The 25,085-nt window shown below is 46.2% G+C and overlaps 1 protein-coding gene across 2 annotated transcripts in view; it reads left to right on the forward strand.

The window, feature by feature from the left end:
- The window catches only part of LOC133919306 (uncharacterized), a 67,247-nt gene that overhangs the window by 715 nt on the left and 41,447 nt on the right, over positions 1-25,085 (forward strand). Inside the window, exon 3 of one of the 2 annotated variants that reach the window (XM_062363672.1) lies at positions 1,225-2,801. The exons of the other annotated variant lie outside the window; for it this stretch is intronic. Within the exon in view, the coding sequence (XP_062219656.1) occupies positions 1,257-2,507 (1,251 nt within the window). The 5' untranslated portion in view covers positions 1,225-1,256 and the 3' untranslated portion in view covers positions 2,508-2,801. Of the gene's footprint in view, positions 1-1,224; positions 2,802-25,085 lie in introns of those variants that run through there. 2 annotated transcript variants of the gene reach the window in all.

A 25,085-nucleotide genomic window follows, 5' to 3' on the forward strand; every position in this document is an offset into this window, starting at 1 on the left:
AATTTTTCTATCTATGCACTCTTCTTGGAACTGGCAGAACATGAACTTAAATAAAAGCAGTTACCATGCCTGCATATCTGAACTCATGCATTTGAACCTTTGGAAATTATGCACAAGCTACAAATATTTGTCAAATGTGATGATACTACTTGCTTGTGAATTGTCCTATTTTTAGTGCTTGAAACATAACATGTAGCAGTTTTTCTTCAATTTTATTCCATGTCTATGATTTGCAAACAAATAAAATTGTATCCCGTGTCTATATTATTTTTTTGATCTGATTTGTGGCACATACGAGCAGCTAGATTGGGGCTTTTTTTTTTGATAGAGGTGAAGTTAATAATATGATCTCTGCTTGCAATCTTAAATGAGATCATATCTGATGCCCCCTTTTATCATATCTTATTTGTTGTGTCCAAGAAATGAAAAATGTAGTCTTAAAAAGGTACCTGCTTGTAACAATGATAGTATCAGCTCAGTTTAAGTGATCGGATGCCCCCTTTATCTGTCTGCCTCTACGCCAGGTGTAAATTCAAATTAATATCTATTTCTTAAGTGTCTCCAGCCACAAATAGATATTTTCTCCATCCTCTCCCAAGTGTCTCCCTGTACATGTCATTTTTACGGATAATGTTTATACTGAAATGAGAACATGAGCAAGGATAATGTTTATACTGAAATGAGAACATGAGCAAACATTGATATATACACTGTTCTTTACCCAGAATACAGCTTCAACTACTATCAAATATATGCACAGCTCCTCTCATTATTTTTTAAGTATGGCACACATGCGGCTCCAGTGCTCACTCTAAAAATTCATAATAGATGACCATTTTTCAATGGCTCCCTTTTTCTTCTTAAGATAGTAAACATATAGCATGTTCGACTAATTCAGTACAATCCTCAAATTGAGCCTTACTTGTCATCTTTTCTTCTCATTCACAAGTTGCAGACATTTTACTGATTTTTCAATGAAACCATTTGTCACCAAGTACCAAATCAGCATCACTAAGCTTTTATTTATTTGATTTCGTGCGGCTCAACTAGATAGCTTTCTTATTGCTGCTGCTCAAAATCACCAAGTGCTCATAACCCAAACTGTTAATATATCTCAGTTGCTAAATAAATAACAACTTTCTAGGATACATGAATTGTCCCTTATTTTTGCTTTTTCACAAATTGTCCAAAGTATTCTCAGTTACTAGCTCTCATATTTTTCAGATAAATTTCACTCTTCATCGATTTGGAAAAAGATGCACACATCTGAGCCGGCTCCCACTCCGGGCCCGGCGGCCACCCCCCTCGCCTCGTCCTCTCCAAGACCGGCTTCCCAATCCTCCAAGACGCCGGCTTCCCTGCTGTCTCCGGCGGTTCAACCTTTTCTCCCCACAGGACGTTCGAAGGAGGTTCGTTGGTGGGACGACTCTCCTGGGTCTGTTGGCCTCCCCTTTGGTAGGTCTCCCTCTGCTCGCCCATCCTATCGCGACATGGTGTTGTCTTCGTCTCCTTCTGCGGTGGAGTCTTCGATAGTGGCCATGCTCCCCAGTCCTGCTCTATCGTTGGCGCCCGTGCCTCATGCTCGTTGTGTCTCTCATCGTTGGGTGCCTCGACAGCCGGGCCCTCCTCCCTATCCGATGTCCACCGCCCTTCATGGTGTGTTTCCTTCCTCTGCCCCGGTGTCCTCTACCGGCGCGAGGGGCTGGATGCTTGTCGAGGGCCGGCACGCTCGTCGTTCCCGCCATCGCCAGCCTCGTCGCCCTCGTAACCCCGTCCCCATGGATCTGGAAGGGAAATGTTTCAACTGTTTTTCCCTAAGCCATCGTGTGGCGCAGTGTTGGCGAAGCACCCGATGCTTCCGTTGCAAGTCTCTCGGTCATCATGCCTTCGAGTGCGTTCATGCACCGACATCCTTGCTTGCTTCGCCTTTGGCGTATGTGCCCCCGAGGTCCGTTTGGAGTCGGCTCTCGTTGAGCGCCGCTTCGTCGTCTTCTGCCGTCTCAGTGTCACGGTTTTTTGCAATTTCTGCTAGTGGTTCTTTGGCAGGGGGTGTTTCGGAGGCTGGCTCCGATCATGGCGGAAGCGGTAGCCGTCCGTGTCGTCGTTCGCGCAGGCGTCGTCGCTTGAGCGTCGGAGCATCTACCATTCAGCATCTGCCACCACCCTCACCTTCTTGGGATGGTTCTGGCCCGCGTGAGCTCTCTCCGGCTAGGCTGGAGATGACGGCATTCGCGACGGCCACCATCAACAACTCTGCCTCGGTTTGTTGCGTGCTGGACAGGTCCGAAAGCATCGTGAAGGCCGAGGCAGACCTTCGGCGTCGGTTTTTGTCACGATCATCGGAACCAGATCGATGGTCTCTCCAAGTGACGCGGTGGCTGAAATTGCACACAAATTCAACCTTGCTGCCGACTCCTTGGTCATCCACCGTTCTAATCCGGAAGACTTCATCCTTCTCTTGCCGGACGTGTCAACGGTGGAGGCGGTCACCAATGGAGGTCGGCTAGTTGTTACGTCGTTCTTCACTCTGTCCATTAAGCGTTGGTTGCGACATGCTCATTCAGTTGGCAGCTCCTTGCCTTTCCTGGTCGAGCTGGAGCTTCATGGTCTACCGGCGCACGCTTGGGAACTGGCGACAGCTGAACATTTGCTTAATCCTTTTTGTTGGATTCAACAACTTCATCCTTCCACTACAGATCGTTCTGATTTGTCTTCCTTCCGGCTTCGTGCTTGGACTCGCTGCCCAGGGATTTTCCCACCTTCTATGATGCTTGCCATCGTTGAGCCATCAGTGGTTGAGTCTGAAGATTGCCTGCCGGTGAAGAAGTTCTTGGAATATTCCGTTGAGATCATTATGGCTGCGGTCCTCGTTTGCCCGGATGATTCTCCTCCAAGCTCTGGAAACGATGACTCCGGCAACGCGAAGTGGCATCGTCGGCGAGCGGATCCGTTGTCGAGTTCTTCCTCTCACGGTGTTCTTCCGCCGCCGATGGCCCTTATGGTGGCGCTCCTCGGTCATCTGTTCTTGCTCGGCTGGGCCCTGTCAACCTCGGGACGAGCCAGGCGGTGGCCATTCATTCCCCCTTGATGTCGACACGGGGTCCCAGTCCATGCAGTCGGTGAAATGAATTCACCCTTTGGTCTCTAATGCCATTGAACCTGGTCGGGTAGCTTTCTTGTCCCAAGACGCCGCTGGTGTCAATGCGGGGGAGGATGTTTGCTTTCAATCTATTCTCGAGATTGATGTTCCCGCGCCATCTTTACTGCTGGATCCAACTTGCTCCCGCGCGCCATTTTCTGGGAGTTCCCCATGCATGGTGGCGGTAATCTCGTTCAAAGATCGTGTCATTATTGATGGCCAGGATGCTCCCGTTTCCCTGAGCACCCCCCTTTTGCTCGTTGCTTCGTCCGATGAGTCGTGCACGGAGAAATGTTTTGATGACGTTGTCGCTGGTCGTGCGGGCCTCGAGGTGGATCCTGGTTTCCTTGACTGTATGGATTCCTCGGCCCCGGCCGCAACTCTGGTGCCTACCGTGCCTGCCTTTGGGTTGTCTCCTGGCCCAGATCCCGTCTCAAGTCCCTTCTTGGAGCCCGTCGCGAGGTCTGACGTGGACGCTGCTGCTTCTGAGATGCCCCAAGCTTCGCGAAGGCCTTGCATGCCTAGCGGTCTGGTGTCGGGTTCCTCGCTTGTGTCACTCTCGGCGATTCGGGTGTACTCCAGACGCCCGCGTGCCCGAGCTGGGCCAGTCATGCCCGAGACGCAGGGCCAGCCTGTGGTCTCCTTGAATGGCTCTCCGGATTGGCGGGGGAGGGTTGCACAGGTCTTTCTCGCCAACATGTCGAGGCTTACCTCAGCTCTGCTTTCCCCTCCTGCCATGCCCAAGAGAAGACATGAATCCTTGCCGGATGATTTTGTCCGTAGGCGAAGTGGTCGCATCGCGAACCGGCGTCGTGGCACCCTGTCTACCTCCCAGGCTTTGGTGCATGTTATGCGTACTCTGGGTTTCTTGGGTGATCGAGAGCAATTTAATCCTAATGCTTTGGAGGAGTACGCTCGGGCCTTTAGCGCGCCGCACAGGTCTTTCTCGCCAACATGTCGAGGCTTACCTCAGCTCTGCTTTCCCCTCCTGCCATGCCCAAGAGAAGACATGAATCCTTGCCGGATGATTTTGTCCGTAGGCGAAGTGGTCGCATCGCGAACCGGCGTCGTGGCACCCTGTCTACCTCCCAGGCTTTGGTGCATGTTATGCGTACTCTGGGTTTCTTGGGTGATCGAGAGCAATTTAATCCTAATGCTTTGGAGGAGTACGCTCGGGCCTTTAGCGCGCCGCTTAGCCATTCTCAGATCACGGCTCATGCAGCTCTTTTTGGCTGGGTTGCACCGTCAGATGTATTGGTGCGGCCGGCGGGGCTCATAACCACTGCCTAGTTGTTGACCTTTGTGTCACAACCGGTCGCAATTTTCTTCATCTTTTAATGGATATATCCAACATCTTGTTTTGGAACGCCCGCGGCCTCAACTCTAAGGCGCGGCGAGATGCTGTTCGAGGGATGGTTAATGATGGTCGTCCGGATATCGTGTGTCTACAAGAAGCAAAGCTGGCATATATATCTAATTGGGATGTCTTCTCCATCTTGGGTTCTGACTTTGACTGCTTTGTTTTTCTTCTGGCTATTGAAACTAGGGGTGGCATCCTCTTGGCTTGGAAAGGACATGTTGTTGAGGTCGAAGCTCACTGTGTTGATAGTCATTCAGTGAGCATATATATTAAGCAATCTGAGTAGCAGATTTGGTGGCTCACGGGCGTGTATGGTCCCCAGCGGGATTGTGAAAAAAATCCTTTTCTTGCAAGAGCTTAGAGGTCAGAGATCATTACATTGGCCCATGGGCAGCTGTGGGGGATTTCAATCTTATATATCGATCCGAAGACAAGAATAATTCTAATATCAATAGGGCAATGCTGGGACGTTTCCATCGTTTCGTGGATGATCTTGAGCTGAAGGAAGTGCCTTTGATTGGTCGTCGCTATACGTGGTCTAATGAGCGGGAGGCTCCTACGCTTGTCAAGCTGGATCGTGTTTTGTGTACTTCAGATTGGGAGATGCTATTCCCCGATTGTCTCCTTCAAAGCAATGCCACTAAGATGTCAGATCATTGTCCCCTCACTCTTGGGCTAAGAGATAATGTTAAGGGGAAAAGAAGATTTCATTTCGAGAGTTTTTGGCTGAAGTTACCTGGTTTCCATGATACTGTGGCTACTTCTTGGGAGCATTCTGTTGATGTTTCTTGCCCTCTTGAGCTCTTTTCTCTCAAACTGAAGAGGCTGGCCAGGGCATTACAGTCATGGAGTCATCGGCAAGTTGGTCACATCAAGAAGCAATTGCAGCTTGCTAAGGAAATTCTGCATCGTCTTGAGATTGTGCAGGATTCTCGTGGTCTATCTTCTGGTAAGAGGTGGCTGCGTGGTGAGTTGAAGCGGCAATCTCTCGGGCTTGCCTCTTTTGAACGAACCATGGCTCGGCTGCGTTCTCGCATCGGTTGGCTGCAAGAGGGGGATGCTAACACCTCTTTCTTTCATCTCTAAGATGCATACAGATCAAAGAAGAAGTTCATTGCTAAGCTGCAGCATGGGAATCACATAGTGACTTCACAGGAAGATAAACTTCGAGTCATTCATGATTTCTTTGATGGGCTGCTAGGGTCGGCCATTCCAAGAGCTACCACTCTCAATCTTGACTTCTTCCATAGAGAGCCGGTTGATTTATCTTCGTTTGATGAGCCATTTTCTGAGAATGAGGTGTGGGATACTATTAAACAGTTGCCGATACTATTAAACAGTTGCCGGCAGACAAGGCCCCAGGTCCTGATGGCTATACCGGTCTATTTTATCGTTGTTGCTGGGGAACGATCAAGGCTGATTTCATGGCTGCCCTGTTGGTTCTGCACCAAGGAGATGGATGAAAATTGGGGTTGCTTAATGCCGCTTTCTGGACTCTTCTTCCAAAGAAGGCTGATGCCATTGAAGCAAAGGATTTTAGACCAATAAGTCTCATCCATAGTTTTGCTAAATTGATTGCGAAACTCATGGCTAACCGTCTTGCCCCTCGGCTTTCCTCCCTGGTGTCTCCAAATCAAAATGCTTTTGTTCGAGGTCGATGTATTCATGACAGTTTTGTCTTGGTTCAACAAACTGTGAAGCTCCTTCACCGTCAAAAGAATCCACGGTTACTCCTTAAACTTGATATCTCAAAGGCTTTCGACTCGGTTTCGTGGTCTTTTCTTCTGGAGGTGCTAAGCTACTTGGGGTTTGGCCGGCCTTGGTGTAATCTAACTTCTCACCTACTGTCCTCAGCTACCACCTGGGTTCTTCTTAATGGCCAGCCCAGTGAGGTGATCAAGCACCGTCGTGGACTTCGCCAGGGGGATCCTCTTTCGCCAATGTTGTTTATCATTGTGATGGATGTGTTAAATAGCATGATCTCAAAGGCTGGCGAGTTGTGGCTGTTCAAACCCCTATCCAACAGAGCTCCAAGGCATAGGCTTTCTCTTTATGCGGACGATGTTGTTCTCTTTATTCGGCCAACTCAAGAGGAGATGTGTCTCACCAAGTCATTGCTTGATCTCTTTGGTAATGCTGCTGGTTTGCATACTAACCTGTAGAAATCTTTGGTTATTCCCATTCATTGTGACATGGGTGTGATGGATACGGTTGAGGCTGCTCTTCCTTGCCCCATAACCTTTTTTCCTTGTCGTTATCTTGGTCTGCCTCTGTCAGATAGAAGGCTGAGAAGCTGGGACCTGCTTCCTTTGGTTGAGAAGGTGGCGGACAGGTTGCCGGGATGGAAGGCAGCGCTTCTCAATAAAGCTGGAAGGACTATTTTGGTTCGTATGGTTCTCACAGCCATCCCCATCTATGTTCTCATTGCTATTGACTTTCCGAAATGGGTGGTTCGGGCAATTGATAAGAAAAGAAGGGCCTTCCTATGGAAGGGTCGCGAGAAGGTAAATAGTGGCAATTGTCTTGTGGCATGGGATAAAGTTTGCCAGCCTATTGATCTTGGAGGACTTGGGATTCATAACTTAGAAATTCTTGGCTGGGCTCTTCGCATGAGGTGGTTATGGTTTCAAAAAACAGATCCGGATCGTCCCTGGCATGGCTTGCAGCTTACTTTCCATGCTAACACGCTGGCCATGTTTGCCATTTCGATCACAACTCAGATTGGGAATGGTGAGAATACTCTATTCTGGACTGATCGGTGGATTCATGGTCAACCTTTACTTGATCTTGCTCCTGCTTTGGTTGCAGCAGTTCCTAAAAGATTTTTGAACCGGCGAACTGTGGCACAAGCCTTGTTAAACCGGACTTGGATCAGGGATATTCATGGAGCTCTTTCGGTTCAAGTCATAATGGATTATCTACATCTTTGGGATATTTTGGAGGAGGTGGTTCTGATCCCTGATAGGGAGGATGTTCATTACTGGAAGCATACCTCTTCCGAGCAATTCTCTTCCAAATCGGCATACAGGGCCTTCTTCACTGGTGCCATTTCTTTTTAACCTTGGAAGAGGCTATGGCGTTCGTGGGCACCTTTACGGTGCAAATTCTTTATATGGTTGGCTATTCGCAATCGTTGTTGGACATCGGATCGTTTGGCGCGTCGAGGGTTGCCTCATCCGGTCCGGGGTCCCTTTTGTGATCAAGATGACGAAACTGCGCAGCATATCTTGACTGATTGTGTTCTTGCAAGGGAAGTTTGGTTTGAGCTTTTCTCTCATGTGAACCTACAACATCTCGCACCATCCAGTGAGCATACTATCTTCTCTGAATGGTGGCGTTAGGCTTATCATCGAGTGGAGAAAAGATGTGGGAAAGGCTTCGGTTCTCTTGTCATTCTTGGGGCTTGGTGGCTATGGAAACACCGCAATGATTGTGTTTTCAATGGAAAACCCCCTCGGTCGCAAGAAGTCATTCGAGAAATTAGAGAAGAAATCTCTTTATGGTGTTCTGCAGGCGCTAAAGGTTTAGCTGAGCTTTGGCTTAACTAGTGTGTGGGTGTCCTTTGTGTGAGTGTGAAGGTGTGTGTGACCTTTGTGTGAGTGTGAGGGTGTGTGTGCCTCCCTTTGGAGGTTTTCTTGTATGGACCCGTCTTTTTTCCCTATCTAATATAAAGATGCGCAGGCGTGTTCAAGAAAAAAAAAATTCAGATAAAACTTGCATACATTTTTTGTTTCAATATATGCTCAGCTGTCTCAAATGCATTTCGTCATATTTTTATGTTCATTCTTTTTGTTTACTGAGCTATTACACACACAAACAATGTTCAGTTGCACAAGAATGGGACATGTTACTCCTTAAGAGTTTATTCAATAGTTGCAGATCAACAAAAAAATGATCTCAGATTTGAGATTTGACTTTTTAGAAATTTATCCAAATAACTGCTCAACAAATGATTGGAACCAAACGCTCTATACAATTGTGCACAAATAATGTAGTGGAAAACCCCATTTGCTACTCACTCCATTTTGTATCTGAAAAATCATGTTGAATTGGCAAGTACTTGCTGTTGTCGATGAAGATGGCAATGCGATGCACGTGACATCCGACAAGGTAATTGTCATCCTTCTCACTATGCGGTGAACTTCCTCCTCTTCCCTTCCATCCTTTATTTCCTCTACTGTTTATTTTCGTGCTAGCAGATCAGATTGAAAGCAAAGGTTCATTACATCAGCCATTCATTAATTTGTATTTTAATCTGCCTTGTCCTCAACTTGCTTTACATTAGCCATTCATTAATATGCATTTTAAGGCTAAGATGCTTGACTTGGTTGACATTTACTATTTGGCTTTGGAGCATACATCAAAAGCTAACCACAATATTTGTTTAAAGGAAATGGTTGATATATTTGTTTAAAGGAAATAGTAAATATCAACCAACTCAACCATCTGCCTTAGGCATATCGTTCTTCAATGGTAATGTTCTTCAATGGTAATCACACTTAAGCAATTTGGTTGAGAAATGAGATTATCTATCACTACCTTAAACCCTAATCACACTTAGGGTATTCCATTGAGAAATAAAATGATCTAGCACTGCCTTAGTGCCTTATACCTAACCTACTTATTTGGTTGATAAATGGAATAAGTCAACCCATCACCGGTCATCCTCGGTGATGGGGGCGCGCTATTTTCTAGTGAACATGAGAGAAGTAGCCAGTAACTTGCAATCCATGCTTCGATTAAGCAAGAGCAATCCATGCTTCACTAGAGCTTGTGTAATTAGCTTAGGTTGTCTTGGAATGCAATAGGCATAAAGATGGTAAATTAGTCAAGAGTAGCATGCTGAAATTGATGAACTATCATGTTAGAAAGCTATATGTGGTGGGCAGGCAGGTTGTGTACTACTAGTTCATGCTAAGATTTGGTTTTCAAACATTTGGAAAACGGAATTTGGTAAAGCATAAATGATTTGATAATGTATCTCAACCGCTTTGATGGGTAGTGTCTTGTGTGACTGTAATACTTAGTGATTTATTTATACAATTCGTCATGGCGATTAACACACATAATCCGCAAATCAGACAGAATATATGGAGCGACACTACTAATCTAACTGGAAATCTGCAACCTAGCTAAAATCGGCTCAGACCCCTCATCGAAATGCCAATTGGAATTTACCACCAACCAATCGCTTCAAAGCGTAAGGGCTAATGAGATCCTTCCCACACCGCTCGTGCAGCAGCTGGTCGGCCGCGTGCTGGGCTGTGCGTCGCTCCGCTCCGCTCTCAGACGATGTGCCGCCGCACCTGCATGCGCGGAGCCACATCGCTACTGTGCCGTTCCTCGGCCAAAGGCCGAATGCTCTCGGTTGGCTAGGCTGTTCATATTTTACTTTGGGCTGAGTCACTTATGACTGCCCCGCTCTTATTTGGAGATTTTTTGTTTTTATACTTTTCGTATTAAAAAAAATTCAAATATATATGCACGTTTTGAAATATTTCAAACCTAGACACTGAACAGGCGACAGGTTGACGTGGCCTGCCAGTGTAAACATGTCGTGCAACCTGCGGACGATATGTTAATATTTTTTAGATTTTTTGATAAATATGAAATGATTAACAAAACTATTATTAAGTAACTGACCAATAAAAAAGAGATGTAATTGCACTTATTTTTAAGAAACGTTAGCCTTTTCAAACATAGCCTTTTGCAAACGTTAATCTTTTCAGATCTAAACTTTTCAGATATAGACTTTTTGGGTGTAGTCCTTTCAGATAACATGACCACTATAGAGAGAGGAATAATTCATTTTCCCAGCTATTTTTCGTAGATTTAGTCCGTGAACCACTACATATTTTATGTATAAATAGGAGTGTAGGAGTCCACATGTAGAACGAAACCAATCGCCTCAAGCCCTCCTACTCCCCCTATAATAGCCTTCGATCCCCTCCCAAAAAATATAGGCTGGTTCCGGCTGGTTCCTACGCCTGTTCGGGTGGAAGTGACGATGTTCTTATGTGGAGACCTATGTAGACCGGAGAAGCCTAACGACTTCTCGAACACCTTCAGAAGGAGGTTCTTCATGTGTCCGAACTACGAGTGCGACCTACTGGAGGGTAACCTCCCTAGTGGTTACCACTAGGTACACCCTTGTGGCCAAACTGTATTATAACTATCTGTCATTTACCACTGATCATTCTTGTCTCCGTTGGTAGTCTCCACCACCTCTCTATGAGTTCTTACAATTGATGGATACTGAGCAATCGCAAGCAGATGTGTTCCTCCTACACAATGAGCATCGGGCGGCATGGAGACGATTTAAACAAATGGAAGCGGACGAGAGTAGGGAGGCTAAACACAAACGTATGCAAGAGGAGTAGAGGAAGCTGAGAGAGGCAGGCCCACTGGGACGAGGAGGTCCATGACATGGAGAGGGAGAGGAAGCGCGAGAGGACACGTTGTGCGCAAGAAGCTAGACTAGATGCTGCAAGGAAGAGAAAGTGTCGAATATCTAACTATAGGGTATATATGCATAATGAGTTTACCATATGCAAACAGGATACAATGTACACACGTTTGATAACTCTGAATATTACGGACCCGAATCTGCGGGACCCGATATACTTAGGGATTTAAAAACCTATATTAGGAAGGTCTTGATCGGGTTAACTGACTTGAGTATGACTAGTATCCAGGTTGGATTCAGCTGCCTTACCTTGGTCGACAAGACAAATAACTCCCTATTGACTACGGTTGGATACAGGATAGTACCAGGACCCCTATATAAGGTGGGGACCTAGACCCCAGGAGAACCAACTCCTACACAACTCAACACAAGCAGCACCAAGACCCTACCAATCGGAGATACTCGTCGACTTCAACCCTAGATTAGTTTAGATTCAATCTGCTCTATTGTAATAGGTCTAGCCACATTGCTTGTATTCAAGATAGATACATATACAACATCATCCATACAAGACGTAGGGTATTACTCTGCGCTAGGGGTTCGAACCTGTCAACATCGCGTATCTTGTTTCCTACTCAATCCATGATCTCGAATGTACCCCTGTTCAATATCAAATATATTGTCAGGAATTCATCTTCGACAAAAAGTACCCACGTTGCACTTAGTAGAGTAGCGGCTGTAATTGGATTGTTTACATTTCCTAAGGCATGTCAGGTTTAGAGGTGGTACATGGCTTGGTTAGTAGGAAAGTGTACCATATTGTCCATACATGCCATCATATATGTTCTTTATTCGAGAAAGTTACGATTGTTGTGTAGAACCCGTGGTGCGTTGAGTTATTATACCAAGTAAAAAATGGAAAGCGAATCATAAATGAATAAGCGGAAATGTAGAATAACATAGTAGGATAGTAACATAGTAGAATGATATGTCCCTAATATATGATACACACAATGTAGTCCATCAACTAATCCCTAAATGCGTCCTCACTTGGGGATGATCCCCCATGCTCAAAAGGTTGTGGCTACATGCGGTCCCATGCTCTAAGATGGTACGTTGAGTACATGAGCGGGTCGGGCAGGACGATGGTCTGTGAAGGCCAGTCGGTGGGAGCTGGCATCGCGTAGTCCTCCTAGGTTGACTGTACGCCTACGAGAGGAGATCCGCCAAGCTGGAAGGGCCCTATCTTTTACTTCATACGACTAGAGCCAAGGAAGGTGTCAAAGCCAGCTGAGGTATCCGCCGTGCTCTCCATGATGACCTACTCCAGGTACTCCATTGACGCCATGATGTCATCATAATCTGCATGTGGTTTACAGAGCAAAACATGTTAGCACAAATACGGAAGTAATGAAGTTTATTATGTATTCTTGACAGAGATAAGTTAAGGACGGCCTCATCGGGAGGAGTGTAAGACGGCCTGGAGGGAGATACCGCCATAGTAGTCACCTGGTGCCATGTAAGACGGCCTGGAGAAGCTGCTACCATATGGCTCATCCGGATTAGTGCCAGCCAGAACTCGTTGTCCCGCGTGCACAACGAAGACAGTCCATACGGGGCATGCCTAGCTATGTCCGTGTAGGTGTACGGGGTTCACCTAACATCCCAACCAAAAGCTCGTTGAACTAGGCTGTGAAATCTGGGTACGCCCTGTGCGTCTTGGTGCTGGCCCATGACGATTGCGTGGCGTGAAGAAACGGACAGTCGTAGAAGTTGACATCCGTAGCCGTCTTCGTGCATGCCTCACACAGACCCCTGTAGGTCGCAACAAGCACAATGAGAAGCCTAACTATACTGGGGGACCTCTCCTAGTACGACATCAGCTTTCTCCCGGGTGTATATGATCAAGATCTTCGAGACTGAGTTACCATGGGTGGCGGTGAACATGATCCACCCGAGCAAGCACAACAAGTAGCCAGGCGTGGTTTTTACACCGCGATATGTCACTCGATGGAAGGGTGATAGGTTGACTGTTGCCCTTCCACGTGGACGTAGGGTGACAGGTCAACATTTATGCAGGCCAAAAGTCGAGTTAACCACAGCTGAGCCTTGGCAGCGGTGTTTTTAGTACTCCAGAAGCCAATGTCCAGGGTGCTCATATGATTCTAATATCCTTTCCCGAGTTGGATCCAACAAATCCTTTAACCCTGATGGTCAATCAGCTCAAAACTCTGCTTGATGCGGCTCAAATCCAGGCTGCTCGAGTAAGCAACCCTAGCGACTCTAGACATCCCAACCGGCAAGGCGCTGGTTCGAAGAGCCACGGATGCGAACATCCCCAAGTTGAGGGATCGCAAATGGGAAGCTCGGGTGGTCGAGCTCGAGCACAGCTTTGCGGGCCAAACTGTAGCCGCCCTATCCAAAGGCGTAGAAGCCAGGAAGACTTGAGGAACCGCATCCCTCATGATAGGCCCATTCTATGGAAAATGATAGACAACTGCTGTGAGGAACCCTGTGAGGATGATCATCATTATAACAACCGCAGATCTCCGAGATGAGACGATTGACGTGACTCCCCTGTCCGAAGGAACATGCGTGGCAGTCCTCCCCCATCTCCTCATGAAGAATTCAATGGAGGCTACAAAGCCTTCGCACCTGAGCTTCGGTCGATATGGTGGCCCAAGAATTTCAAAGCGTGTCCGATCCAGAAGTACAATGGGAAGATCAACCCCAACAAGTGGTTATAGATCTACACCACTGTTATTTGCGTAGCTGGTGGTGACAAAAAGGTGATGGCTAAGTACCTACTAACCACCCTCAATGGACCTGCAAGGTCCTGGTGGTTGAACCTACCACCCAGCTCAATCTGGTCGTGGGCCGAGATGAAGGCTTAGTTCATCGCCAACTTTTAGGGTATGTTCAAGCGCTCGAGAACAGAAGACGATCTCCGTCAGTTGAACCAAGGCAAGGAAGAATCTCTTCAGGTTTTCATCCAGAGGTTCAGTGACATACATAATACGATCCTGGACATATCTGACGGGTCAGTCATCATCACCTTTAAGGGAGGTGGCAAGGACAAAGATCTGGTCGAAAAGCTGGCTACCCGGAAGATCTATACGGTCAAAGAACTCTTCGAGCTGGCTGACAAATGTGCAAAGCGTGCTAAAGCCCAGGCGCACACCAAAAACCCTCAGTCTGGTAAGGACAAGCCCGAGTATTCAAAGAATGAGGGGAAGAAGAACAAACCTGGTGATAAGCGCATGGGTCCAGACATGACCATAGTCGCGGTTGATAGGAGCAAGTCGCGCAACACCAGGGATAACAGGGGCCTAAGCTGTGGTGGTGGGAAGTGGTGTCCCATCCATCGGACCAACTGGCACGGCTTTGACGAGTGTTACATTATCAATAAGAAGCTCGAAGGTAAGCTTAAGGTTGCTATTGCAGATTATCATAGCTAATAGGCCAAACTAGATGCTAAGAATGACGAACCCGAATTCCGTGGGGCCAACCATAACTTGGCACACATCTTCGAATGATTCGCCTCGTAGAGGCAATACAAGGCAGTCGAAAGGGAGGTCAACCTAGCTCTCACTAGGCCTCCCCGATACCTCAAGTGGTAGGAAGTTTCGACATAATTTGATCAAGCTGATCATCCAGCCGCAATTCCACACCCAAGTCAGTATCCGGTTGTGGTACAACCTACTATCCTTAACATCAAGGTCTTTAGAACCTTGGTCGATGGGGGTAGCTCGCTCAACCTTATCTTCGCCAAAACGTTAGACAAGATGGGAATCCAAAGGTCGGAGCTCAAGGCAAGAGCTGAGCCTTTCCACGGTATAACTCTAAACTCATCGACCATGCCCCTTGGCTGGATCGAGTTGCCTGTCACGTTCGGCGAGCTTGACAACTTCTGCACAGAGAAACTGACCTTTGATGTTGCGGACTTCTAAACGACGTATAATGTGATCCTAGACTGCCCAATGCTAGGCAGGATCATAGCCGTAGTGCACTATGTGTACCAGGTGCTCAAGATCCTAGGCCCTAAAGAGGTTATAACCATTAAGGGAGATCAACGTGTAGCGGTCAAATGCGACAAGCAGAGCCTAGATATGGTCGAACACTTTTGCCGAACGGGAGCTGCCTCAAGAGGCACGAAGTCTAAGCTTTAGAAGCATCAAGCCACCACCAAGGTCAAGGACTCCAAGCTTGTGAGCCTCACTGATGCCTCCAAGTTCGACGCCGTCGCCAAAGGTAAGACAAATGATGCCTCCAAGGACAAAAAGGCTGGTGGTGGTGTCAAGGTAGTGTCCCTCGACATGTCTGAACCTACCAAGACGGTCAAGATATGGGTCGACCTTGATCCCAAATAGGAACTCAAGCTCATCAATTTTCTCTGGGCAAACCAACATGTGTTTACATAGCAACCGTCTGATATACTCAGGGTCCCTAGAGATGTGATTGAGCATAGGCTAGCTGTGGAACCCGGCACCAAACCTGTGGTGCAGAAGCAGTGAAGATTCGCGGAGGACAGAAAACAAGCCATCCAGGAGGAGGTCGGCAAACTCCTAATGGTGGCTTCATTCGAGAGGTTCGTCATCCCACATGGGTCGCGAATCCTATCCTCATAAAGAAAGCCAATGTCAAGTGGAGAATGTGCGTCAACTTCACCGACCTCACCAAAGCTTGTCCCAATGATCCTTTTTCTCTTTCTCGTATCGACCAGATTGTCGATTCTATGACAAGTTGTGCATTGCTGTATTTTCTATATGCCTATTCGGGGTATCACCAAATTAGCATGGGGTAGAGAACGAAGAAAAAACTACTTTTATTACTCCCTTTGGTGTATTTTGCTAGGTAAAGATACCTTTCGATTTGAAGAGCGCTGGTGCTACTTATCAACGGTGTAATCAAAATTGTTTATAGCCCCAAATTGGGTGCAACGTTGAAGCTTATGTCGGTGATATTATAGTTAAATCTAGAACCAAAGATGCATTGATTGACGACCTTAAGGAAATATTTGACAATCTTAGGAAGTATCGTATGATGCTTAACCTTGAGAAGTGCACATTCAGCGTCCCGTCTGGCTAGCTTCTCAGTTTCCTAGTGTCAAGTCGTGGCATTGAGGCCAATTCGGGCAAAATCGAGGCTTTGGACCAGATGCGGTCACCTCGAACAGTAAAGGAAGTTTAGAAATTGACAGGATGCATAGCAGCCCTTAGTCAATTCTTCTCCAAGATCGGCGAGCGAGGGATGCCTTTCTTTAAGCTGCTGAAGAAACAAGACCGATTTGAGTGGACGGAAGATGCGAAGAGGGCCTTTCAAGACTTCAAAAGGTATTTATCGTCTCCGTTAATTCTAACCCCACCTAACGAAAAGACATCTTTTTGTACATTGCAGATACCCCACAAGTTATAAGCACAGTCCTGGTGGTCGAACAGGAATGTCCCAAGAAGAAGGCTAAAATCCAGAAATCAGTTTACTACCTGAGCGAAGTCCTACATGATGCTAAGCTATGATACCTGCAAGTGCAGAAGTTGCTGTATGCAGTCTTGATGTCTTTCCAGAAGCTACGACATTATTTCCAACCGCATGAGGTCACCGTCGTGATGACATATCCGTTGAAGGATGTTATACACAATAGGGAGGCTACTGGACGAATCGCGCAATGGGTGGTCGAGCTCAATGACTTTGACGTGGACTATGCACCGCGCACAAGCGTTAAGTTGAGAGTACTAGCAAAATTCATCGCCGAGTGGACAAATGTTGAAGAAACAAAGCCAAACGTGGCTGAGGACCATCGGACGATCTTCTTTGATGGATCGCTCATGATTCAAGGTTCGGGGGCTGGCATCGTGCTCAAATCTCCAATGAGTGACGAAATCAGGTACACCATTCAATTAGAATTTAAAGCTTCCAACAATGTTGCAAAATACGGAAGACTGGTAAATGGATTCTGCATCTCTGCATCACTTGAAATCAGGCGACTACTCATGAAAGGGGACTCACAGCTAGTCGTAAACCAAGTGCAAAAGGAGTACCAGTGCTTAGACGATAACATGACATCTTATCTGAACAAGGTACAAAAGCTCAAGCAAAAGTTCGAAGGGCTAGAAGTCACGCACATTCGGAGAGTCGATGACTCCACCACCGATGGACTCGCCAGGCTCACTTCGTCTTGATCTCCAACACATGTGGGAGTCTTTGTCAAGAAACTCCTCAAACCATCTGTCTCGATAGCCTCGAGTACAGATGCTGCCCAACTTGGCCAGTAGTCTGGTCAGGTCAGTGAGGTAGAACCAGCAGACATAGAAGCGGCACTACTTGAACGTGAGCTGACTTGGATGACCCCATTCTGAGCCTATCTCGAAGGTCGAGAGATCCTTGATGATGATGCGGCTGTAGAGAAAATTGATCGTAAGTCCAAGCAATACGCTCTGGTAGACGAAAAGCTCTACCGAAAGGAGAGTAACGGAATCTTGATGAAGTGCATCACTCAGGAAGAGGGCAATAATATATTTCTTGATAACCATGGAGGCACGTGTTGTAATCATACGTCTTTCCACACCTTGGTTGGAAAGGTTTTCCGTCAAGGATTCTATTAGCCGACTGTCCTCCAGGATGCTTTCGAGCTGGTCAAAAAGTGCGAAAGCTGCCAATTTTTTGGAAGGCAGACCACTCGACCACACCAAGCCCTACAAACAATTCATCTTTCTTGGCTTTTATCCGTCTGGGGCTTGGATATCATGAGACCGTTCCCAAGGGCCCAAGGTGGTTATAAGTTCCTATCAGTGGCTATCAACACATTCACTAAGTGAATCGAGGTCGAACTCGTGGGAAAAATAACCATAGAAGCGGCTAAGAAGTTCATGAGGAGCATAATTACTCGATACGGCATCCCGCATAGGATAATTATAGATAACAGTAGTCAGTTCAGAAGCGAAACCTTTACTGCATTCTGTGAAGAATTCGGCATCAAAACTTGTTTCGCTTTAGTAGCTCCCCCTCAAAGTAATGATCAGGTTGAGCGCGCCAATGGTATAGTCTTGTAGGGTACTAAGACTCGGGTTTTAGATAGGTTGAAAGCCTACTCGAAATGTTGGGCGAAAGAACTTCCCTCAGTACTATGGGCTGTTCGCACCTCGACTAACAGGGCCACAGGTGAAACTCCTTTCTTCTTGGTTTACGGAGCAGAAGCAATACTCCCAACTGAGTTGCAGTTTGGATTGCCTCGAGTGGAATGTTACTCGGAAGAGGGGCAGGAGCAGTTGCGAGTGGACGATATCAATCTACTCGAGGAATATCATGATCGAGTGTCCATACGAGTGGCTAAGTATCAACAGGCGTTGTGTAGATATCACAGCCAAAAGGTCCAGTCCTGGAAACACACTGCAGGGGACCTTTTCCTACGTAAGGTGCAGAAATAGGCCAGGCGCCATAAGTTATCGTCTAAGTGGGAAGGACCCTATGTAGTAGTCAAAGTCACTTGACCTGGATCAGTGCGATTATCTACTCCAAACGGTGAAGTACTCAAAAACTCATGGAACATCGACCAACTCCGACAGTTTCATTTATAGATAAGGTAACTTGAAGGTAATTCGATTACATTCAGTCAGATTACGAGTCTATTACATACTTTTTCTGCTCCTTCTGACCTGTGTGGCTAGTGCAAAGTTGACATAAAAGATTCATTTAGCTCTTGCACACAGTGAAGTTTCTACTTTCCTTCGAACGAGTCGAGGAACCTCTTCTTCTCCTCCTTGGGGCATCAGATGATCGCCCTAGGGACCAGCCGCCGACTAGCATATGTGCCAGGGAGAGTAGCCGAGGCGAAGACCCTGCCCACGCTGGAGCTGTTGACCGGCGCCGGCGATGCCGAAGGACCCTCTGTGGGCCGCAAAGACGATCTGACAACTGTTGACGAAGATGATGACCGCGCTTTCTTCACCACCAGAGGTTCGGGGGCTCCATTGCCGAACACCTCGTCGACGACCTGGTAGATGATCGCATCGAGATCTTCACTGTCTTCGTCCCTCTTGCGCAGCCCGCGTCACCGGCTCCTGTGCCACTCGCTCCATGGCATTGGTGTCGAGGAAGCGCCAAAGGTGTCAGGTGAAGGGTTGACGATCTCCGATGGACATTCTATTTCCTCTTCTCTTAGGCCTCTCACTCGATTCCTCCTCGTCAGAGGAAACGATGATGACTCATGATGGAACCATGGCGAGAGGCCATGGGGTGAGAGATCATACTTCTTCGGTTTCTGGACATTGCTCGGGAAACGACAGTGGAGTGAAGGCCATGCTTTCAAGTTCTACGAGTGCTACTGAGCAATGCATAGGGAAGAACGGAAGGAGATTGGGGTGAAAACGAATGGCTCAGTGTCCCTTCTATTTATAGTCGCGGGAACGGGTCGAATGGAAAGGTTTGGAGCTGTCAAGATCTGATAACGACGGTTGAAATTCCGAGGAGTTCTAGGGTGCACGGCTTCCGTAGGCTGATGCGTCGAGCAGAAGCCGAGATGTCACCAAGGCATTATGGCGTGTCCAATATTTGTGTAGAGGGATGCTGCATTATTATGGCATGTCAAATCAAAGGTTGCGGTGAAAACAAGCACGAATGGGAGTGGGTTTTTAATGTTCACCTACCCGACTGTTCGAATTCATTTGATAACCATATCATAGTTGCATCCATACGCTTGTAGGTTTATGCCTTCAAGCATGTGGTCGATAACAATAAGTCGATGCTTACGCTCTACTCTTTGTCTTGATTATCACATCAAACAGAGAGTCAGGGGCTACATCACGTATTTTTTTAATACTTATGCTCTACTCTCCACTCGATCCAATCATCGAGCAGAGAGCCGGGGGCTACATCATATATTTTTTATGCTTACACTTCACTCTCTGTTTAATTATCATGTAACTAAAAAGCTATAAATTACATTATTTAATATCAGCGTTTATGCTCTACTTTCTACTCGATCCAGTTATTGAGCAAAGAGTTAGGGGGCACGTCGGGTATCTTTTGATACTACAACTCTACTCTATGTCTTGCTTATCATATCAAATAGAGAGTTGGGGGCTACATCGCATACTTTTGATGCTGTGGCTTAACTCTCAACTCGATCCAATCATCGAGCAGAGAGTCAGGGGCTACATCATATATTTTCGATGGTACATGTATGTTCTTTCTTATTCTCTGATTGAGAAATTTTCTCCTTAACCAGAGAGTCGGGAGCTACATAATAATACCATATTTCATAAATACATATTTTTTGCAAAAGTTTATTTGGCTATGTGTTGGCTACATTGGATAGAACCAACGGAGGCATGTGTTGGGTCGATGACGGATAACTACACCTCATAAGACATAATGGCATTAGAGATTGCCAGACATATCACGCCTAACGGCTCACAAGGTTCTGAAGTTCTAGTCGGTCCCATGTGTGTTCTCTATCGAGTTCATGTTCGCACGCTGGTCAGATAGGCAAGCTGGCTAAAAGTTTGCAAAAAACCATCATGTTGTCTCTTTTTCTTAGTTTCATACTAGTTTTCTGTTCATTATTCTTTCGGCTACTTCGAGTGCTTACTCGAGATCCGATGCATCTAATAATATGTCTAGTTGAGTTTTCAGGTATCAACTAATATTCAATCAGCAAGTTTCGAGGATAGATATAACACATACTAATCAGTATTGCATCTACTTATTCTAACTCTATTTCATCAACAAGGGAATAGTAACAAAAGCATATTAGACAAGCAAAATATTAGTAGTGTTTACAGACATTCCCAGACCACGGATCGAGTTTCAAGTGTTTCGAGTCAAGAACCATAGAAAATCAGCTAGAAAGACTATCCTCACTTTCCTCATCAGGCAACCTGAGCGCTAAGGACTCGACAAAGGTAGGGATTAGAGGCTTGATGCTTTGAATGATGTTTGCTACCTCCTCTGCAGGACATTTGAACCCCTCCGTCACCACCGAAGTGTCGAGTTTGGGGTTGTAGCTCTTGAGGAGACCAAGCAATGTTTTGGCGCTGATGGAAGCCGACTGGTTCATGCAGTCAAGGGTCTGGTCCCTCAACTTCTGAAGCGATGTGACGGTACTGTCCCGTTCGGCAGCCATGGTCTCTCGATTAGTTTTCTCTTTCTTCAAAGCGCTTCTGAGGTTTTCCAGGTAGTTGTCCTTCTTCTCGATAACTTTCATTGCCTCATTAAGAACAACACTTTTGTCCTTTAAGAAGGATTCCAGAGCTAAGAAAGCAGACAAAGACAATTATCATCAGTTGCCCGATGTTTGAATCACATACTAGTGATCTGTGGGTAGACTAACCGTCAATTCTTTCTTGGCTAGCGGCAAGCAGCGCATCCTGTTCCTTCTGACAGCTGGTGTGGTCGATCTCCGAATACTGACCTTTGGCGACTGCTACCTAGGCAGTTGTAGCCTTAATGAGAACCTCTATCGCCCGCCCAAGGATCGTCAGTTGGGGTCGATGTCAGGGTCTCAGCTTTGTTGGGCTGTAGTCTTGTTTCGGGTGCTTCCATGGGATGATGATTTTCCACTCGAGGAAGCGGAGGCGACATGACAGGAGAGACCAGAACCAGCTGACTGGCCGATCCACCTGTAGTCTGTTCCTTCAACATCTCCGGGTGTGACGGTTTGCAATTAATAGGATGAGGAAGGGAAAGGAAGGCCACAAGTCAAGACAAATATTCAAGTCAAACCTTTTGGCGATCGGAATTCATGAAAGGATGTTCGACCTCCGCATCGTGATTGTTATTTTCTTCTTCATCATACCAGCAGCTAGGACTGGTTGTGTCGAAGGGATGACCTGGGAGTCTGATAAAGCTAAGGAAGCCATTGCCTGTTGAAAACCCGCCCATAATGACTCATCATCATTCTGGACTTGTCGAGCAAATCCTTAGAAAAATGACCAACATAAGGGGAGATAACTTGATACGAGTTACATCTTCTACCAACTCATCAGGCGCGGCGGTCACTCGAGGAGGCAATTGAGGGGGGGCTCTAGTTGTTCCCTATAAGAAGGCCACCCATACAGACCGAACGTCAGTTGGCATATGCTCGATAATCAGTATAGCAGCTAGACAAGTGATCATTTAAGGACTCGATTTTGGTACCAGTTGACTTTTTCCCCGCGTGCGCTTGAGGGGCGGTGAGTCGGATGGCGAGGGCGATCTCTTGGATCGAAGAAACCCTTCGGCCTCTTGATCGGTTGTCGTTTTCCCCTTGTCGCTGGTGCCAGAGGAGGAGGTATCTTTGAGAACAAGGATCCTAGTCGTGAGGATGTTTTCCTCTTGGTGGAAGGCTGGAATCTGGAACAAGGCCACGTTTATTGTGCATTCGGCCCGTTTAAGCCTTTACTGCATCTCAGCCCATTTAACAGAGTACCTCACTTTGATCGCCTATTTGGTGCTGCAAACAACATTTTTTTAAAATACTTTGCACATATACTCTTAGAATTCCCTCTAGTTTTTTATGGAATTTTTTTATAGATTTTTTGAGTTTTTTTAAAATTGATTTGAATTTTTTAATTCAAATTCAGTTACCGGTCGCATTACAAAATTGAGCCGGACCAAGAGGGCCGGTTACCGCGTATTCCAAGCGGTAACCTACACATTTTCAAACCCTTGTGATGACCCTTTCGGTCTCCGACTAACGAAGCTGTCCTTTGGATGCCCCCGGCATGGTGCTGCCATTATTGGTGAACTAGTGGTCTCTTGTAGCCCATCCAAACAGTTTGGTCAGGGACCAAAGGACATAGGTGCGCACATGGATAAGAGCCAAAGGCCGTTGCGCGCCCGCCCCTGCGCAAGACGGCAATGCACACACGGACGGCGTCGCCTCACTCATGTGTTCAATTATTGCTTCGACCTCGTTCCCTTGCCGCTGGGAGGTCCGTGAAGGACCGTGTCGCGAGCCCCAACCAACCGACAGCCGGCCACCGTACTTGTACGCGCATGTGACCGCACAACCCATCCCCAGGACTCTAGCGGGCTGGTGGAATTTTTATATTTTGACCTTCTTTTACATATTTTATCAATAGAGCTATGTGAAAATAATTTTTTAAAATACATTATTTTGCACAACATTTGACATTATTGTTGAATAGCACGGCACCATTATATTTTACGTCGTACTACCAATCTTTTATTTTTAACTTGAAAGATCATACATGGTAACTACCGTGTTATTCAACCACAACGCCAAATATCATAACACCGTAATTTTTTTTTTCAACATTATTTCTAGATAGATCCACTACGTAACCTCGCTATTCGTCGTCGTTTCTTCTGCCCAACGGTTTCTCCGAAGCTGGAGATTCTGGCAGTGGGGGGCAAGCTCTCTGTACTCACTTTGTCTAATTTGCTCTTTAGTACTGTAGATCTTCTGCTCATTTGACTGGTAGATGAGATTCCAATTGGTGGTGGGCATGGCTGTTGCAAATACAACACGCAGGATTAGCACGATTGAATAGGTGCACGTTGTATTCCAGGGGCTGCACCAAGTCCCGCAGTCCTGCTACAACCACCGATTTCACAAACATGTGAAAATCACATTGTTTTTAATTTTGCAATTACAAAGATCATGTCGGTTAATTAGTTAAAAAAATCAAGTCGGTTAAATATGACTGTTACATGGATTTCGTAAAGGAGTTAAGGAGAATTCCTGAAGTACTGTACCACCTCACGAAATTTCAACAAAACAAGTGATAAAAAGATGTAACAGTCCCTTACGAAAAAGGAAGAACTATCCCTATCCCAATATACTAACCAAACAAGTGATTTTAAAACTCACTCATCTAAGGTTCCATTCCCTTTCCAACTGCTGCCAGAACGATGAACTAAACAAATCATTTCAAACCTACCAAGTGAAACTCAATTCTAACATAATTGTTTTTTAATGAATCCTCCAGCATATAACTTTTGGTTCGATGTAAGAATGATTAGGTCCGTTTAGTCGTATGACACCGGATTCGAAAGCTACAAGTGTAAGTTTGTGCTCACAAAGAAAGATATGGGTGGTATATGTTACCATACGATATATTCTTGAATAATTGGTGATCTATTCTTAGTACACACCGATCAATCTCTCAATTTTGATTCCAGTGGTTGTGATGAATAATAACCCTTCCGAGCTCCCTGCAATGGTATCACCATTATCAGTGATTCATTGGCGGTCACCATTCAAACCTTTCCGAGGCCATCCAAGTATCCAACCAGTTAGGTCACGCACCAGAGGACATAAAACACCCAGATCCATTGGCTTGGTGCTGGACCAGCCAACACTGAATGTGTTAGTTTGATCCCATGCATGCCGCCAGCCGGAGGCCAGTGAATCGTGTCGCGAGCATCGACTGGCCGCCAGCTCTAGTTTTGCGGACGAGATGTGCGCTCACGTACGAGAGTACAGTGAACATCATCTAGACGGTAGGGGCGTAGGGCTCGGTGTTTCTCTCCACGACTGTTTTGTGCGGGCTTCTTGCGGTCCGCCGGATCGGTAATGGGGACAACAAGACAAGCTGTTTGTACTGGCTCTGTACAATCTGCTCTCTAGTACTGTCCATCGTTTGATGATCAGATTACTAGGTTTGATTCCGAAGATAGGGTAGCTAGCAAGTGGTACGTCCGGATGTACAAGCAGATGCCCAAGAGGAGTGCTGCATTCCAGGTGTACCCGACTACTTAGTGAAACCACTGCACCGGCATGTAAAAGTCATGTTAGATAAGGGTGTGATTATTTTTGAAGCACTTGAACTAACTTATTTTGAATCAACATTTCTTTGTTATTGGGTCTGCACCAACCACGCCCCAGCCTATTTATAGGCCCTGAATTAAGTAAATATATGTAGAACTGTATAAGGCTGAGGCTCCTGAATTTTTTATTACAGATATAAAATATAAAACCATCTGAACTAATCATTTTATCCATAATCATCTTTTGAATGCACAAATTCTGAAACTTAACATGATATTAGAGACACAAATTCTGAATTTGAGACCTAGCTAACCGAATGTGGTCCACTTCAAGACCATGTTTCAGATGTGAGGAGTGTTAAAGCATATTGCCTAGGTTTTTTTAATAGAATCTTAGTTGGGTGAACTACTCGGTGTACAGAACTTGTGAATAAAACATGCTATACAAATTTATCAGAGTTTGAATTAAA

Source organism: Phragmites australis, chromosome 5, assembly GCF_958298935.1.
Source record: "Phragmites australis chromosome 5, lpPhrAust1.1, whole genome shotgun sequence".
In the NCBI taxonomy this organism is placed as follows: Eukaryota; Viridiplantae; Streptophyta; class Magnoliopsida; order Poales; family Poaceae; genus Phragmites; species Phragmites australis.